The 18162-nt window shown below is 42.0% G+C and overlaps 1 protein-coding gene and 1 long non-coding RNA gene across 2 annotated transcripts in view; one reads left to right on the top strand and one right to left on the bottom strand.

Moving 5' to 3' along the window:
- Nucleotides 1–4385: 4385 nt before the first annotated feature.
- DSTYK (dual serine/threonine and tyrosine protein kinase) overlaps nt 4386–18162 on the top strand; it is a 38556-nt gene continuing 24779 nt past the window's right edge. The window contains exons 1-2 of the mRNA XM_082228144.1: nt 4386–4841; nt 16592–16980. Of these exons, the coding sequence (XP_082084270.1) occupies nt 4547–4841; nt 16592–16980 (684 nt within the window). The 5' untranslated portion in view covers nt 4386–4546. The remainder of the gene's footprint in view (nt 4842–16591; nt 16981–18162) is intronic.
- LOC309535274 overlaps nt 7806–18162 on the bottom strand; it is a 38898-nt gene continuing 28541 nt past the window's right edge. Inside the window, exons 2-3 of the long non-coding RNA XR_014221171.1 lie at nt 8485–8649; nt 7806–8348 (exon numbers count right to left, since the gene is read on the bottom strand). This is a non-coding gene — a long non-coding RNA (uncharacterized lncRNA). The remainder of the gene's footprint in view (nt 8349–8484; nt 8650–18162) is intronic.

The following is an 18162-nucleotide window of genomic DNA, read 5'->3' as shown; positions in this document are numbered from 1 at the left end:
TCATGTATTGGGTACAGTGTTGAACCAAACAGCAATATAGATAAATTGCAAAATTGGTGATGTACATGCTCAGTGCTGGTTGTATATTCATCCAGTAACCAGCTCCCTGCACAACCTGCTTACCATTTCTTCAACAAGCAAATATAAACAACACATCCGCAGACGAATAGTCCAATTTCTGTTCTTTTAAAAATGAACTTTTGAGAACACGCCTCTACACATTCAAATGATTCAGCTGGGCATCATGCACAAGAAGTACATTATGGTGCATAAAGCTGTGATCCTGCTGAAATCAGTGTGCCTTACTTCTGAGTAAACATACATAGGGTTGGGCTTTGTTTGTGTGAATTGGCTGCAGCATTTGACCCAATGAGTTGAGATGATCTTATGACTGGGAGAAATAAGACGTTGCCTCTAAATTCCCTGCAGGAAATAAGAAAACTTGAGCTGTCACACAAAAATCCAATTTAATGGTGTGGGTAATTTTTGCACAAATCATCCTTTCAGCTCATGTGAGATCATAATGGCCAAAGGGCACTGAAGGTCATTAAAAAAGGAGCAGGAATAAAGGAGGTCATTTTTTATTGTATGGGAAATGTGAAGAGCCACATCCTCTACCCAGAAGATGAGTATGTGTCTAGGCAGATAATATTGCTTTTATAAACCAAATTATCCAGAATGCATATTCACAGAGATCCGAATAGACTCCCTCGGTTTAATAATGTTGCATTTTTTTCACAAAGCTTGTCTCAGTGACAATGATTAGTTTTACTATTGCTGCTTTTTTAAAGAAAAACACAGAGAAATATGAGGTTCAGTTTATAATAATCTGAATTTGATCACTAGGATCAGAGGTGAAATAAATGTAATGAATAATGTGTCTTACTGCTTTGTACCATCTCACAATCCTTGCTATGCAAAGCCTGTTCTTCCCTTGACATCTATATTTCTCCTACAATTCAGGAGAAATCTGAATAATCGTCGCTGGGAATCACAAGTAGGAAGAATGCTTCTGCACTCAGGATGCTGGATTATACAGATAAACCTTCGGTCCAATCCAGCAAAGCTCTTCTTATGATATTTTCCTTTGCATCTACCTTCCCTCCTATATTGTGTTGTGATTTTCATCAAAAATGTGAGAGTGGGGAAGCCTCTTGGTGCTGTATGTGCATCATGTGTTAATAATGAAGGCAGTTAGGATTTTTCAAGTTCCATCTTGCAGTTTTCTAGACAGTTGATGAAATATGAACCCAGCTAACTTCCAAATTAGCATGGATTTGGTCAGCAAGGATGAGAAAGGATCTGGTTTAACTAATATGTGGATTTTTCTTCATTTTTCTTTAAATAGCAATTTACAAGAAGCATCATGTTCCTAGCTACTTCAGCCTTTGAAGGGAGAATCAAAGAACTTAAATCTTTTGGAGGTTAAATCTGTCTCATCAATCAATCAAAGTTTATTTGTTTGGCCATTAGCTGAAATACATTTAACCAATAAAAGCATACCAGTAAAAAAAGAAGAAGGGGGGTTACAACTGGTTTTCATTTTTACATCCAGTATAAATCAATTTGTCCAGAGAACAAGAATCCAAAAAGGATTAATTTTACCAGATAATCTGTCACATGCATATAAAAATACATTTGCTTTTTGTTTTGTTGTTAACATGGTAAGAAATACAGCTGTTTGCTATACTACATTTCTGTTTCAAAGTTGTTTTGCAAATCAGAACAACGTCATATAAAGTGACATACGGTACATGTCGACTTCCAAAAATAAAAGAGTTGAAAAATATGGGATCCTCTGTAGCATTTTTTTCACAAATATAAAGGGGAGAATTGTATGGAATTTGTCTGCATCTGTCATCTAGGACTGCTGAAAGCAATTGCTCTAATTAAACAAAGGAGATGGTTTCCTTTTATTAGTCTATGAATTTTGAGAATTATGTTGTGATTTGCCATGAATCAATTACTTGTAACTAGAGTTTCTATTTACATTGCAGGACTCTCCAAACATTCAGTTTTAAATTTTGAGATAACTGAATGTTTGCATTTTCCTTTTCTCATACTTGAAGTGCTTTTTGGATTTTATCCAGGTCTAAATGCAGGAAGTAAGAAATCATTCTGAGAGCTATTCATTACTATAGTAAACTTTTTATAATAGCTTTTAAGCTAAGGTTACCATATTTTTTTCAATGAATCCAGAGACACTTTTCAAGTTCAATGGATTTTGTATGGGGACTGATCTGTAAATCCGGGGACTGTCCTCAGGAAATGGGGACGTCTGGTAACCTTATTTTAAGTAGCTTTCCAAAATGTTTCAGATAATTAATAATATGAATTATCAAGTATAGCAATGAAATTATTTAAGGACTACAAGTAAGAATTCCCTGTAATTGGTCAGGCTCAGTTTGTTACAGAAAACTCTTCTCCGGTTGATCCCTAATTATAAGCTTTAAAATGTAAGAAGTATTTTGCTGTAAGAACTTTGGAGATAGAATAGAACATTCAAGCCCACCACATTACACAGATCCCCAGGCAAACAGAAAAATAACTCTCCACATTAAATGAAGGTTAGTATTGTTATGAGTTTGGGCAGGGGTCAGTTTGGATGGAACCCTGGGTCCTCTTCCAGAACTGACAATCCTGTATCTGTGAGGATTGACTGGATAAGGAGAAGCTTTCCAAGCCAGTTCCTTTGTCAAGGTAATGGCTTTGGCTGGCCAGTTAAGTACCACAATGACAACTTCAGAAGACAAGTCGTATTAAGTCTGTTGCAGCAAAAGATGAAAGAGTCCAGAAAAGATTATGTCACAACAAATATGTTATTCTTCAAGATGTCTTGTTTCTCTTTCTAGGAGCAACTCTAGGTGTTTCCTCTAGGTGTTTCCTGCTTGGCAGGGGGTTGGACTCGATGGCCCTTGTGGTCTATTCCAACTCTATGATTCTATGATTCTAAAGGGAAGGAGGTTATTGCTGCAATCCTAATATCGCATACCTGGGCGTAAACTCATTTGAATTCAGCAGGATATACTTTCAAGCAATTATGGTTAGCTTTGCTCTGCACGGAAAGGTTTGTTCTCCTCATGGAGGCAAATTCCTTTGATCATGGGTAGGCAAACTAAGGCCCAGGGGCCGGATCTGGCCCAATTGCCTTCTAAATCCTGCCCGCAGACGGTGCCGGAATCTGTGTGCTTTTACATGAGTGGAATGTGTCCTTTTATTTTAAATGCATCTGAAATATACTCAGAGTCGCAAAGTGATTTTATGCTCTTTATTCAGCTCATAGTGGTGAGGAGGAATGAATGAATTTCCCCTCACAGTATCTGCTTTATATACATTATTTACACAATGGGCTGCACATGATTGGCTAATTCCGGAATTCTACTGTAAGCCAATCAGGTTGTGGATTCACTTCTATCTGGAGCAGGATTGGGTGGTTCCTGCCAACCAATCATACTGCTGCATTTTGGATCCTATTGTTCTAGGACCAATCAGACTGCTGCAGTTTGGATCCTATTCAACTCAGTACATAACAGCATCTCTGGGTTATTTGTGGGGCATAGGAATTTGTTCATCCTTTCCCCCCAAAATATAGTCCGCCCCCCCCACAAGGTCTGAGAGACAGTGGACTGGTCCCCTGCTGAAAAAGTTTGCTGATCCCTGGTCTTAGATTGTTTGTTTTTTAGCATTTACTGTAACAAGCGAAGTGTTTCTAAAACCACCCCAAAGTAGTATCTTGTGGCTTCAAACGTTACTTTTTCAACATTCCTATTCAGTATTCCCCCCTCCCTCATATATGCTATTTGCATTTAACTGGAGGCATTGCCAACCCTGCAAGCCCACCGTCTGGGGTGGATTTAGGTTTGATGAGGCCCTAAGCTACTGAAGGTAATGGGGCCCTTTATATGTCCAGCTGTCCTTTGTCAACAACAAATTGTCCCTTTTTGTGTTGAATATATGGTAATTTATGGACCTAATAGGTATCTAAAGCCATTTGCCACTGTTGCTGTATGCAGGTTTTATTTTATTTGTTATTTATCTTATATTTTGGAAATGTACATCCAGATTCCCCCCCTCCTTTAATTCCCTCCCTCCCTCCGGAGAGTGGGGCCTAAACTATACTGTAGCTTGTTTAGCTTATATGTAAATCCGGCACTGATCCTTTGACTTGTAAACTGAAGTGGGGAGTCTCCCGGCGGAAGACTACAAATCCCAGAGTGCCTTTCGGAAAGGCCCTCACCCGCCCTCTCCCCGCCCTCCAAGAGGGTGCAGTTCCGCTACTCTGCAACAAGAGGGAAGCGGCGACTACATCCCCCACAGTGCAAGGCGAGCCAGCGCGCGGAATGGGGTCCGCCCCCGGCCGCCGCCGCCTCCCCGCCAGAGCGCCCGGATAAAGGTTCCGTTCCGTGCGCAGTGCGGCTCGGTGCGACGCTGCTGGCAGAGGAGGAGGCCGAGTCCGTGGCCCAGGCGGCGCTAGAACAGCCTGGCATCCCCCGAGTCGCCGCCGTGGTGGGGGGAGAGCTCTGAGGCGGACGCCGCCGCGGGCGAGATGTCGGGGGGAACGGGAGGCCCCTCGACCCGGGGCTCCGGCGGCGGAGGGTTGAGCCGCGAGCTGTGCCGCGCCTTCGGCCATTACAACCGGCACCTGGCGCGGCTGCAGCACAACCTGCGCGAGACGAAGAAGTTCTTCCGCGACATCAAGTACTCCCAGGGCCCCGGCGCTGCTTCTGCTGCCGCCGCCGCCTCTACCCCTGGGCCGGCCGGGGAGGAGCCGCGGCCTCAGCAGGAGCAGCCCTCCCCAGATGTCTGTGCCCCTGTTGGTGAGGGTCCCTCGCTGCAGGCCGGTAAGGAGCTCGGGAGGGGAGTGGGGGGGGCGTATCGGGGGAACCGGGCGGGTCGGCGGGAGGAGGAGCTTCCGCATTTTATGTTGGGTCTCTGCCCAAATCGCAGGGATATTCCTCTCCCTTTAAAAAAAAAATGCATCAAGGGAAACTCCAACCGGTGTGGCTTCTTCCATCACAGAAGCGGTGTGGGAATGGCACTCAGTGGGTGGAATTCCCCCCTCTTGGGCAGCCCTTGCAGTCTGGTCTTGTGCATCTGCACTCCCAAGTAACTCTGGCTGAGTTCGCCAAGGTGCTAGAGCTGCAGGGCTGGGAGAAAGCCCCGTGAAATTCAGTAGAACTTGCTTTGGAGTACACATGGTTAGGACTGTACTGTTGTTGCCCCCCCCCTAAGTAAGGCCCCACCCGCCCCATACAGCTAAAGCACATTTATACTACTTTAGCTATCATGGCTCTCCCCCTACCCCCCAGAAAAGAATACTGGAAATTGTAATTTACCCCTCACAGAACTACCATTTCCCTGAAGAACTCTTAACAAACTACTGTTCTTAGGATTACTTAATGGGGGGGGGGACAGTGAGAGTGGTATAAGACTGCTTAAAATGTATGGTGTGGATTAACAGAAGATTGGCAGCAGCGAGAGGCCTGCTGGGGCAGAGCTGGAGAACTTGTGGCTGCCCAGATGTTGCAAGTCCTATAATCTGTGACCACATGCTATGCTCATGGTTCTGGATCTGGCATCCATGTCTGTGGGTGACTGCAAGGTATGTGGAGGGGATCCTGGCTTTTCCAGAGGGAGTGGGAAAAGGCAATTGAGAGGCCTTCAGGTAGCCAAGATGAAGAGGGAGGTAGCCGAGAAAAAAGGTGATTATTCAGGAGTAATTATAGGAATCTTTGAAGGTTGAAGGAACTAGTGGTTGACAGGTGGCTGCTGTTTGAAGCTGCCCAGAACCCAAGAAGAATTCTGCTATGCACAAACAAATGACATTGGCTGCCCTTTAAGTGTTTGGCATGCAGGCTTTGAATAAGAATTTGGTATGGCACTGTTGCCACCCCCATATATGCCTTTTGGATTGAAGATTACCATCAGTGACTGCTTTTATGTGCTCACTTGTGTTAGGCTCTGCCTATACTCTACCAAAATGAAAGAATTTTACAAACTAACATAGTCCCCCCACCAAACAAACCCCAGGATGGATAGCAGAGAGAAGTTGCTTCTGAGGCAGGTTTATTGGAGCATGAGTCATTGTGGTCAGCAGCCTCCTGTACTGTACGTCTAAGCAATAGCTTGATGTTTATTATTAGTATTTTAATTTCTCAGTATGCATGTTGGTGTAGCTTGTTGCCCCAACCTCTCCACTGTACTCTGAAATACTGTGATTCTGGTCTCTGTTGGTGAATGAGAAGAAATGCTCCTTGAGATGGAAGGAAACAAATGTTCTGAGGTTGGACTGCATTGAAATATGCTGAATGAAGTAGCAGTGAACTAGAAATGGCATAGATGTGATTGGACGGAATGATCTGGATGGACACTAGAGGTTTGTAAAAGAGTAACGGAATCAAAACTGGTTCTGAGAATGAATAAAGTAAGACACAAATTAGAATGAGGATTTGAATAGGTGTGTGATTGGAATGCATGACCTGCCTCTTCAGGAAACAAGTGGCTCGCTACACAGGCTGTTGGCCCTGAACTTGTAATAAATCTGCACCTAGTTGAAATGTGATTCTTCTTATAGAGACATTGTTTTTAAATGTTTGTCAAAACAATCAGATGTTTTCCGCTTTCTGATTCTGCCCTACAGCTTTAACTTTCTAGGTACATTTCCCCACTCTTTCATTGGGAAGTTTTGTACAAAGTGCATTTCTAAAATATTAGATCAGAAGGAGTTGGCAGAAGCTTTAAGTTGCAATCCTGTTTACACTTGTGAGTAAACCAGCTGTTGATGTGCCAATTAAATAGGGTTGCAAAGAAGTTAGACATTTTTGAGCTTTTTCTCAGGAAAATCGGCAAAGACGACACTGACATTGACTGCCCACCCAGTCCACTGACATTGATTTCCCCACCCAGACACTGGTTGAATACTACAGTATTCTGGATGTATCCAGATGTATGGCAACCCTTAAAAAAACTTGTTTCTTTTGTATATGTCTTTGGATATTCTATAGTTGGCAGGTTTTGACTGATACTGATATAATACCTGAAATGTTTTATTTACAAATATATAGTAATGGAAATGTAGGTGTCTACTTATGGCTTGGTTCCTTCTGGCTTTGCAGTTAAGAAGCATTAGGGATGTTTTATACTTAAAATGCTGCTTCCGGATTTCTACCATGCTATGGTTTCAGGGCACCGGCAAGTATGCAGCAGAGTAGCATGAATCAGAATTGCACTGTGATACATGATGGCAATTATTTCTGTTATTGAAACGCTTTTTTATTTTTGGAGCAACTGGAATCAAACTCTCAGATATATGCAAGTTCACACATCTAGTCCAGCCCCATGCAATGTAGGAACCACAGCTGAAGCATCCATGACAGATGGCCATCCAGCATCTGTTTAAAAACCTTCCTCTGATCCACTGTCTAACAGCTCTTAACTGTCATGAGGTTCTTTCAGATGTTTAGCCAGAATCTCCTTTGTTGTAACTTGAAGCCATTGGTTCAGGTCTTATTCCCTGGAGCAGCAGAAAACAAGTTTGCGCCATCTTCCATATGACAGTCCTCTGGATATCTGAAGATGGCTGGTATATCACCCCTCAACCTTTTCTTCTCTAGGCTAAACATATCCAACTCCCTCAACTGTTACTCATAAGTCTTGGTTTCCAGACATTTTATCTCCTTGGTTGCTCTCCTCTGCACACCAGAACTGGATACAGTACTGGTCTGACAAAGACAGAAGAGTGACACTATTAGTTCCCTTGATCTATACTTCTGTTGATGCAGTCTATAATAGCACCCCCCTTTTTTTTTGCTGCTGCTGCATCGCACTGCTGACTCATGTTAAGTGTGTGGTCTACTAAGACCCCTAGATCCTTTTCACATGTACTACTGGCAAACCAGGTGTTCCCCATCTTATTTTTGTGCAGCTAGTTCTTCCTGCCTAAGTATAGAACTTTAAATTTGTCCCTATTGAACTTTAAGGTAATATAGAATCCTGATTCCATCTTCTGAGGTATTAGCTGCTCCTCCTAGTCTGTTGTCGTCTGCATGTTTGCTTAGCATCCTATCTGTTCCTTCATCCAAGTCACTTATAAAGATGTTGAATAACACTGGACCCAGGACAGAACCCTGTGGCACCACACTTGTCGCTTTTCTCCAGGATGATGAGAAACCATTGGTGAGCACCCTTTGGGTTCAGTCAGTCAATCAGCTACAAATTCACCTAACAGTAACATCATCTAGGCCACAGTTTATCAGCTTCTCCTCACAACTATCACTTTGTCAAAAGCCTTAATGAAAGCAAGATATGCTCCATCCACAGTATTCCTCTGATACACCAAGCTTGTAACTCTATAAAAATAAGAAAAGAAATAAGATTTGTGAGGCATGACTTCTTTTTCAGAAACCTATGCTGGCTCTTAGTAATCACAGTATGCTTTTCTAAGTACTACTCAAAGAGTGGCTGTTTAATTTTTTGTTCTAATACCTTTCCTAGTATTGATGACCGCTTGGTACTTGCATGGGTCCTCTTCCTCCCACCTGCCTTTTTAAAGATGTAGAAAACATTTGCCTGCCTCCAATTGGCAAAAACTCCAGTACTGCAGTTAGCATACGTTCAGTGTTCTAATGAATGCATGAAACGGACAATATTCTGTGGAAAAATAAAGCACAAGAAAAATTCCTGCCTCATAAACTTCAGCGCTTTCTGAACAAAACAGGAACAAGGCATGGGCTGAAGACACTCCCTCCTTGCCATTTTGTGTTTTGAGGTGGTGATTTATATAGGATATGGACAAACAGTACTTATCTGATTCTGTTGTAACCAGAGACCTTGGAAGATAATTGCTGTGGGATTTTTTGGGGGGTGGGGGAACACATAAGCCCAAAGGTTGTTTCTTTAGTGGATTGTCTGAACCAAGTTACAGAGGATGGCTTCACAGAATACATTTCTTCTTGCTTGACTGTGGTGAGAAAACATATACATAACTCTGCATAAAAATTATGCACATGATTGGAAACTAAGTCATGTGTTCATGTTACAAGATAGGCAAATGATAGTTTCACACATTATTTACGTGGTACCGGTAAATCTTATCAGGGAACTGTTCTTAAGGTATTTGATTTGGAAAACCAGGCGCAGCATTTGGGTGATTCATAACATGAAAAGGACCAGGTTTGCAATGTTTAATTATCAGTGTGATTAATCTTTAAACATAGCCCCAGAGTAAATGGTGGAGCAGATGAACAATGACTTGATTTGGGATACTTATAGAAACTGCTGCCATGTAGGATGCATAGATAACAAATATTTTTACATAATTTGCTTTCAGTTATTACAACTATTGGTTCTTGCTTTAGGAGGAAAGTACAAGAAGGCTTAGCTGGATTTTCACAAATCCAGGCTGGTCTCTATGGAGCTTTCATTGGGTTTTCAACAAAATAAACACTAATAACAAACAAACAGTACAGATCTCATGTTTAGTTATTTTTATAACTCGTCTCAATGTATTATTATTAGGAAATGTCATACTCAGATGGCACTGATTTCTAAAAGAAACATAATCTTTGGTTAGAATGTAAATTTTGTTTTCTTACGTTTTCTCAAAATGCACTAAGGCCTCCTTCAGTGAGGTTCTACAAATGTAAATAGAGTAAAATCTTATCAGTTGGCTAAATCTAAATAATCAGCTAAAAAGCAATTACTTGCTTTATTGTCTTATAAATTTAACATTAAATCAAGATACATTCAGGCAATGCAATGCAAAAATCTAGATGCTGGGCTTTAAAAGGAGTAAAATAATAAAATTAAGTGAAGTTTCTAAAACAGAGATGCTTTGGGACAAAGGAAACCTCTGGGCAAGGATTCAAAATTAGAAAATTAAGCCCCAAACCAATAATAGTAATTGGGAGCTCTTGAAGCTCAAAACCAGTTCAGTATATTAGTATCCACTCAAAACTGGTAACAATGATCAAATAGAATTCTTCTCATGCTTGAACATCTCTGCTAGTAGAATATCTATATATGTTCAGTGTGTGCTGAAATTCTTTTCTTTCATATGACATATGGATGGAGTTAGTGGTGCAAAGACTGCAAAGTCTGATAGTGGTATAGACTGCAAAGTCTATACTTGTTGTTGTTGTTGTTGTTTAGTCATGTCTCTTCATGACTCTTCATGACCCCATGGACCAGAGCACGCCAGGCACTCCTGTCTTCAAAAAAGTCTATACTATCAGACTGCAAAGTCTGATAGTGGTATAGGGAGTATACTATGACAATATCCTGGATTGTGAATTAGCATGCACATGCTCTGCTGTGTCTTGATTAACAAAGTCCCAAATGGTACAGAGCCTGTTCTCGGAATGCAGTCCTTTCTGTGGCTTTAAGCATTTTGTTTGTAAGCCACCTTATCCCAAAAGGTCAGGGCTGTTTGTAAGCCATCCTCTCTTAAGGTCAGTGTTAGCAACAAACAAAAAAAATCCCATAACCACCATACCTGCTGTCTGCAGTGGCCTGTTGAATGTTTGCAGGGCTAGCCTACAGCTTTTGGCTCTATATACACCCCATTTCCCCCTATTTGACTTCTAATCTTGGCAAAGTTTAATGATCCACACCCTTGGTACAGTGAAATTCTATGGTGAAGAAAACAAGGTTGTGCCGAAAGTTCTTATTCAAGTGGAAACTTACGTAAGTGTTGTGAGTAGAAATAGTATGTGAAGTTGTAATATACTAATAGTAACATATTTCAATAATGCTTAAGTTTGAATATCACACTAGTGAAGGTTTTCTTTTCCCTGAATAAACTTATTCTCATGAACTGAGCCTTAACCCTAGATTATGATTCCTGGGAGCTGAACTGTGAAACATTGCCCATGTAATGTGCAAACCTAATTGAGAACGCACATGTTTTCCTCTGGGATTTGTTGTGATTTTTCTTTTACCCCTTTCAATTATCAGGTAGAGTTCCCCCGCCCACAAAAAGCTCCCTCTAACTTTATTGAAAAGGTGTTTCAGTTTTTTGTTCTAAACTCTTTGCTGTCATCTCTTCTCAAGTTTGTAACCTTCCTCTGATTTCAACAGCTTTTTCCTATAGTCTTTGCATAATGAGGACAGGGACAGGACTTGAACCTTGCTATCCATGTTATCTAACAATCCATTGCTAGATGTGTGAACCATTAAGGCACCACCCCATTCTCTGCATATTTGGTTATACTTGTGCCAAGTGTCTTAGTACTGGCCAGGTTGATTCTTGATGGATATATTGGTGAATCATTAAAGGGACCTGTGAAGTTGCACTGTTGAGCTAGAGAAACTTTATATGATCACATTTGACAAGCAATTGTAACGATGAAGAAATTTGCACTCTGGTTTTTTCAGCAGTGGAGGGAAAAAAAACCCCACCCTTGTCTCAAAACAAGAAGCAGTTGCTATTGTTGGCCATCCTGAAAGAGGACGCAACCTTATACCAGTCTTGACTCTGCCTTCCTTGAGAGAGCATGTTTAATCTTAGACCTCTATGTTGTACTCCTGCGGGGGTAGGGGTGGTCTGTGTCACCATTAAGAAAAAGAGGTAGAAATAAGCCAATATATATGTGGACTGTTTCTGGATAAAGTAACTTTTCTTTAAATTTTCAGAGTTGTTAACCTAGTTCAAGGTTTTCATATAAATTAGCCCGATGTTTAACTGAAAATCAATCACAGTCAGTCCATCATTTGAAAAGCAAGACTTTGGAGCCACCTTGCCCCAAAATGGCAACTGACATTCTGTTTTGGTGACTGAAACATAGGTTTAAGGAGCCATTTGGCACCTAGCTTATATATCTGCGCTTCTAACACTGGTCAAGAGGAAGCAGTGGGTAGCTGGCATTTTCTCTGACTCACTGTGGCCTTAGTGAGGCAGGGTCAGTTGTGCACCTTGTGCTTGGGGCAGAAGTGATGCATATGTCCTGATTGGCACTGCATGACACAGTGGAGAGCAGCGTAGTACCTTAGTCTCAGTTGACTGTAAAATGGGGTGAAGCACCAGATACAGAGACATCTCTCCCCCACCCCCATTTGCTCAGTGGTAGTATGACTGCATGGTGGTATGAGAAACTGCAGCCACACTGATGTTTCTCCTGCAATCCCCTCAGCAGGGGCCACGGGGCTAAAAGGCATAGCGATCGACCTCTACCTAAATGACCTCTTGGTCATGACAGCAATTGCTGTTTGGCTCAGGAAGCATTTGTATATGATCAGACATGCAAAGAGCCCCCTCAGACCCACACAGCACATTCAGCTTTTTGATAATCACCAAGATGTGGCAAGATAGTTTCCATCAAGGAAGCATGATACCTGATGCCTGGGTCGCACTCAGCGCAAGTTTCTAGGTGGAGCTGGCTCACATTCAGGACCCATGATCCCACTTCATGGATCCATTATCACTACATTAGATTTTAACTTCAGAAATATTCTAACTAGGCCCTTTCAGTGGTGGCTTTTTCCTTATCAGATCTTATTTCCAAAGTGCTCTATCTTATGTGAACATGCTCTACTTGTTGTAACGTGATGTAAATTATTCCTCTGTGCTGCTCATATAGTTATTTTGAGATCAGTTACCTAGTTTCTTCTTGGGAAAAGCAGACCCTTTGCGCACTTCTGAAGTGCTGATCACATGTTTTCTCAACTGATGCAAAATGGTTCCTTCAACTAATCCTTTTAGTGTAAGAATTCTTGTTTGTTGACGGCTGGGCACAACAAAAAGTCATTTTCTTAACTGCTGAATTGAGGCTAGTTCTTCAGTTGAGTAACTTTGGAGTTATTTAGCCTGTTAGTACGTTAGCAATGGATATGAAAATATTAATATAAGTTTTAATCACTATTCTCTGTCTGTGCTGTTGGATTTCCTGGGCCCAGAACATTGTATGTGGATTGCCTCCCCTACCCCCACCCCACAACCTGTTGTCAAGAACTGATGTTTTTGCACATGCATTTACTATTAAAATCTGTTTTAAAATAAATTACAGTTATAGGAATAGGGTGGATACTATTGCAAAGATGAAAGTGGGAGAGCAGGGAGGATAATACACATAACCTTGAGCTCTTGAGTGAGAAAGCAAGATACAAATATATAATGTCACTCACAGCAGCACCACAGGACCCTTCCCCCCTGCCCCTGGCAACAGACTAACATGGCTACCCCTCTGGAAATGGATACTTAACAGGCAGTTAAAATATTCATGAAGGATATTAATTAGTGGCAGTCAACCATCTGTCTAGAGACTTATTCATTGGCAGCATCAGGACTATACATGCAGTCAACAAAAATATACTTGCTGTGTAGTCAGACTGGATTACATGTTGCAGCATAGAAGGTTTCTTGCTGCTATGCAGCTTCTGTTTGCCCAGGCATTTTCAGCCAATATCCTTGAACCTATTCTGTGACCCTGAAGATAGAATTCTGACCAGGGTTGAGGTGGGCATTTGACTTGAGCAAACATTGGTCAAATAATGGTCCAGTATTTTATATTTTTATTATAAAAATATTCCAGTAGTCAGTGGTTGGATATGCATGTTGAGTGCAAAACCAAATTGTTTTACAGTAATGATTAATGAGTGGAAGTACTACTTAAAAATTGTTGCAGGTAAGGTTTTTTATAAATATAAACAAGTCACTGAATAGTAGTTTGGCTTTATTCCTGGAAAGTTAGGGTCAGCCTACAGTTAATACACTTTTAAAAAGAGAGAGAGGGAGAGAAAAAATAAAAAATAAACCAAGTAACTTGTACATCCAGAAGTCAATGTTAAGTAGGCAGCAGGCCAATTGTTCATTTCCTTTGCGTCACCTTCAACCAGTTTTTCACCTCCATCATCAAATTTCTCATCTTGTATGTCTCTCACTGTTAGCGAATGGCATAGTAAAAAAAATAAATCCATTTTTTAAAAAGAAGTAAGCTTCTACCTACACAGTGGCATTCTGAACTTGATCGAGCACTTGCGGTATCCTTCAGCAGGTGAATAAGCAATCAGCTGGCAATATTTGTCTGATCAATTGGCTAGTGTACCCATCCTAGACTGGGGAAAAGGTAAATGAAGCTATGACCTGTCTAGAAGAAAAAGTTCACATACCAGCTGAATATTCACAGGGTCTAAAGCTATATGTACCTTACTTCACCTTCATTGTTAATGTTGATTTTTCAGGTTTTGCAGAAAACGATCTTGCCTTGCTGAGGGTGTGACTGGGGGCCCTGTTGTCTTAAATGATTTTCAGCAAGGCTCTTTCTGCCACTAAACAATTTTTTCTACTGTACTTCTCTTCCCTTGCATACAAGACACTACTGTGAAGCAGTTTGGCAGTTGACTTGGAACAGAATCACTCTATGTTGGCTGGGTGGAATAAAACACACAAGCTGTTCTCTTTTTCTGTTCTTCATAATTTTTGTACCAAATACCTTTTGGAAAATGTTATGCTTAGGTCAAGAACGTAGTGCAGCATGAGTGAAACCCCCTTTTAAAGGCACTGAACATAAAGTTGCTTTTCATATGGACAACTTCACTGAACCTGTGACAGAGTTACTGCCCTGCTGGCTACTTGAAATGAGGACAGGCGATGGGGATGGCAGCTTTTCCTGTTTTCCCTCCTAGCTTTTCTCCCCATACCTACCTGCCCACCTACCTGCCGTGACTGAAATGAGAGGGAATTAACCATGCTATCTCCAGGGCTGGTATAGTTTGGGGACCTGTTGGGGGGGGCATACTGGAGTAATAATGGGCCTTAGGATCCCGAAGACCCATGGACTGCTGATAGTTCATCAACTGCAGTGGAGCTTTCTTTTTCTACATCAGGGAACTCCAGAGATAGAGTTCTGCAGGCTATTATGGCTGCTCAGCCACGCCCAGGGAGCATAGGGTTGCTCCTTAAATTTAAATATTGAAAACACTTTTATCCCATTCTTCAGCTAAAAATACTTCCAGAGCAGCTTTATCAGTTCTAATAAAGTTTTAAAGGGCTAGGAAAAAGGGACTAGGAGGGAGAAAGAAGGTAAAAAAGCACATTGGGCACTATTTATTAGTCAAATCAGGCATAGGGAACCTTTGAAGCCACTCGGTGCTACTCAACTACTATTCCCATCAGCCCTGGCAAACATGCCCAGTGGCCGAGGATTATGAGAGTTATACTTAAGCAATATTCAGAAAGCCCAAGGTTTCCCACACCTGAGTTAAGTGGTCAACAAATAATAGTAGTAAAATATGAGAACTTCAAGCTTTCTAAAAGGAGCTGTACTTAAAGGTGTAAGGCTCCTGTCATAAATACCCTTTAAGATGGAAATAAGAGACCACTGGATTTTTGAAATTCTTGTTTGCATCTTTGAGGAGTATACATAGTACAATGAGACAGTGATATACAAAGGTGAGCTGTTTGTGTTGGACAAGTAAACACTGGAATTCATAGACATAGTGTGTCACAAATGGAGATAAGGTCTAGGCAGGTTTTCAGTGATATCTTATTCTACAGTTTTCTGATTATTATAAGGCAGACCACTTGGGTTATTATGGGTAAAAAAAAGGTAAAGGACCCCTGACGGTCAAGTCCGGTCTCAAACAACTCTGGTGTTACGGCGCTCATCTCGCTTTATTGGCCGAGGGAGCTGGCTTTTGTCCACAGACAGTTTTCCAGGTCATGTGGCCAGCATGACTAAGCCGTTTCTGGCGAAACCAGGGCAGCGCACAGAAATGCCATTTAGCTTCCCGCCGTGCTTTCGAACTGCTAGTTTGGCAGGAGCTGGGACCGAGCAACAGGAGCTCACCCCATCGCGGGGATTCGAACCGCAACCTTCCAATTGGCAAGCTCTAGGCTCAGTGCTCTAGACTACAGAGCCACCCACGTATGTTGTACTTATTTTAAAAAGCCACCTGTATATATGTTATACTAGTAGAAAACCAAATCACTAACCTACAATTTACCCTAGTGTTTATGCAAAGAACACCAAATACATCCTCACCCCATACAGTAATATTGCATATTCAACAATATATGAAAGAAAAAGTGCAGATATACATTATCTTGAACATTATATTTCTAATCAAGGAAATCATTTTCCCCAAATTATATGTTCCTCCTTTCATCTTTCCATCTTTCTTTAGTAAGTTGAGACATACCAGGCCATTGACCATATCTTCCTGACCTTCCATAATAGCCATCATTTTTCATTTAAACCTTGGGTTGATAACTCCATTTCGTAGTACTGCATTGTTATGGGATGTATGTGGAATGGATACTTGCTGAACTTCTTCCTGCCATGTTGCAAATTAAAGGCTTCTGATTCTTGGTGACAAGCTGCATTGCTTCTTCTGTCCCTGCTGCCTAAATTTTCATCTGGGTTGGGAATGCGGGAAGAAGGTAAACTTGGTTCCTAGAATGAGTGACCATTGCTCCATATCCAGTCCTCTTTGTGATACCCTCAGTCTTAGCTGCCCACTCCTGTGCAAAAATATTTTTCAAGTCAGAGTTTGGAATGTCTCATTCTGTACTGACATAGAACTATAGAATCCTTTTGAAGCTCCATAGGTCACTTCAGAATATAATTGCTAATAACTTCTTTTTTGCCTTTTTTAGGGCAGCTGAGCTCTATTGCCTTTCCCCGGCGTGAAGAGGAGTATCTCCAGCTGACAGTAAGCTGTCACCCATGCCTTTTAATCTTTGGTCAGAACTGCAATGCCAAATGTCAGTTAGTCAACATGCTTTTGGGTGAGAGACTGCTACCGACCTCCAAAGTTAGCAGTGAGGAGAACTGTAAGAGGCGTCGAATTCGCTTCACACATGGAAGACAAACACGGATTAGTTTGGCTCTTCCAGGACAGTATGAATTGGTTCACAACTTGGCAGCTCATCAAGGCAAATGGGAAACGATACCAGAAGAGGACTTAGAAATCCACTGCGATAATGAAGATCTCGCACACCAGATTGCAGAGCTGGAGGTTACACTGAATCACACTTTATTACAGGTACTGACGAGATCCAGTGTGTATGTACTTGCCCTGCCCTGTATAAACTTAATGAGAAAGGGAGTGTTGGCATGAAGCATTTTAATGAATATTTTGCACCTACGTTTAGTTGAGTAAATTCTACATAAAAACTAGAGGAGTCCTAGAACTAGAACAGAGTTTGTCTGCATTCCTAAAGACTTCTGAGGGCGGATACCACATGTTCTGCCTCAACCCAGTGGTTCTTGTTTGAAGTCTGGCTGCTGCTGTGGAAGATTGAGGGGCGGAGGGTGCAGTTTGCAGCAGTGAAGCTTTAACTCTTCCCCTGACTGCTTCCCCTGACCATACTCATTTGCTTTTCCTGCAGCCCAGGTGCCGGACCTGTGTTTGTATAAACTTGCTTAGATTTCTGCAAAGTATCTGAGGATGTAGACAGACATGGTAATAAAGCACAGTGCTTACAGTGGCACCTTGGGCCGTGTGTCGAACCCAGCTTCCTCCTGGCTTTGAATCTGAAATGACAGTCATATGTACCTGTGAAAAAAGTGCTGATGGTTTATGCTCCTCTGTCCTCCATCTAGGAGTGGGGGGGGGGCCTCTATTATGCAAAACCTGCTCCAGAGATTGTGGGAGGATTCTTGGTAGCATAGGGCCAACCCATACACAGCCAGATAGCCTGAAGAAGGGGCAGACACGCCTAAATAGTTACCCTTGTCTTCACCCAAAATTTTTCTTGAATTGTTGTAATTAGCATTAAGGAGAGCTTATAAAACAGGAGTCGGCAACCTAAGGTCCATGGGCCGGAAGCGGCCAGTGGAGGTTGTTTGAACGGCCCACAAGCTGCCCCTGAACCGAGCTGCCTGCTCGCATGCTGTGCTAAACCAGCGCAGTGCGGGGACTCGCTTCCGCAGTTCTGAAATCACATCTTTGCAGACGCAAACACCGGAAATCGCATCTGTGCACATGATCCAGCCCACTGAGGGATCTCCGTGGGACCGATCCAGCCCAGGCAAGATAAACATTGCCAACCCCTGTTCTAAAACTAAATAGAATGGATACTATGTTCTTTTCTCTCCATCCCTTCACTTCAAAGTCAAAGCACTTAACTAGTGCATTCTGTAGCTCAGGGCAAGTGTAGGGGAGGTAATGTTTGAAAGGGTTCCTTTTACTTGGGATTCTTGCCTCCCGTGTGAGTCATGTTCA

Source organism: Podarcis vaucheri (assembly GCF_965113315.1).
Source record: "Podarcis vaucheri genome assembly, chromosome: 6".
NCBI lineage: Eukaryota > Metazoa > Chordata > Lepidosauria > Squamata > Lacertidae > Podarcis > Podarcis vaucheri.
This window is presented reverse-complemented; position numbering and strand designations above follow the sequence as displayed.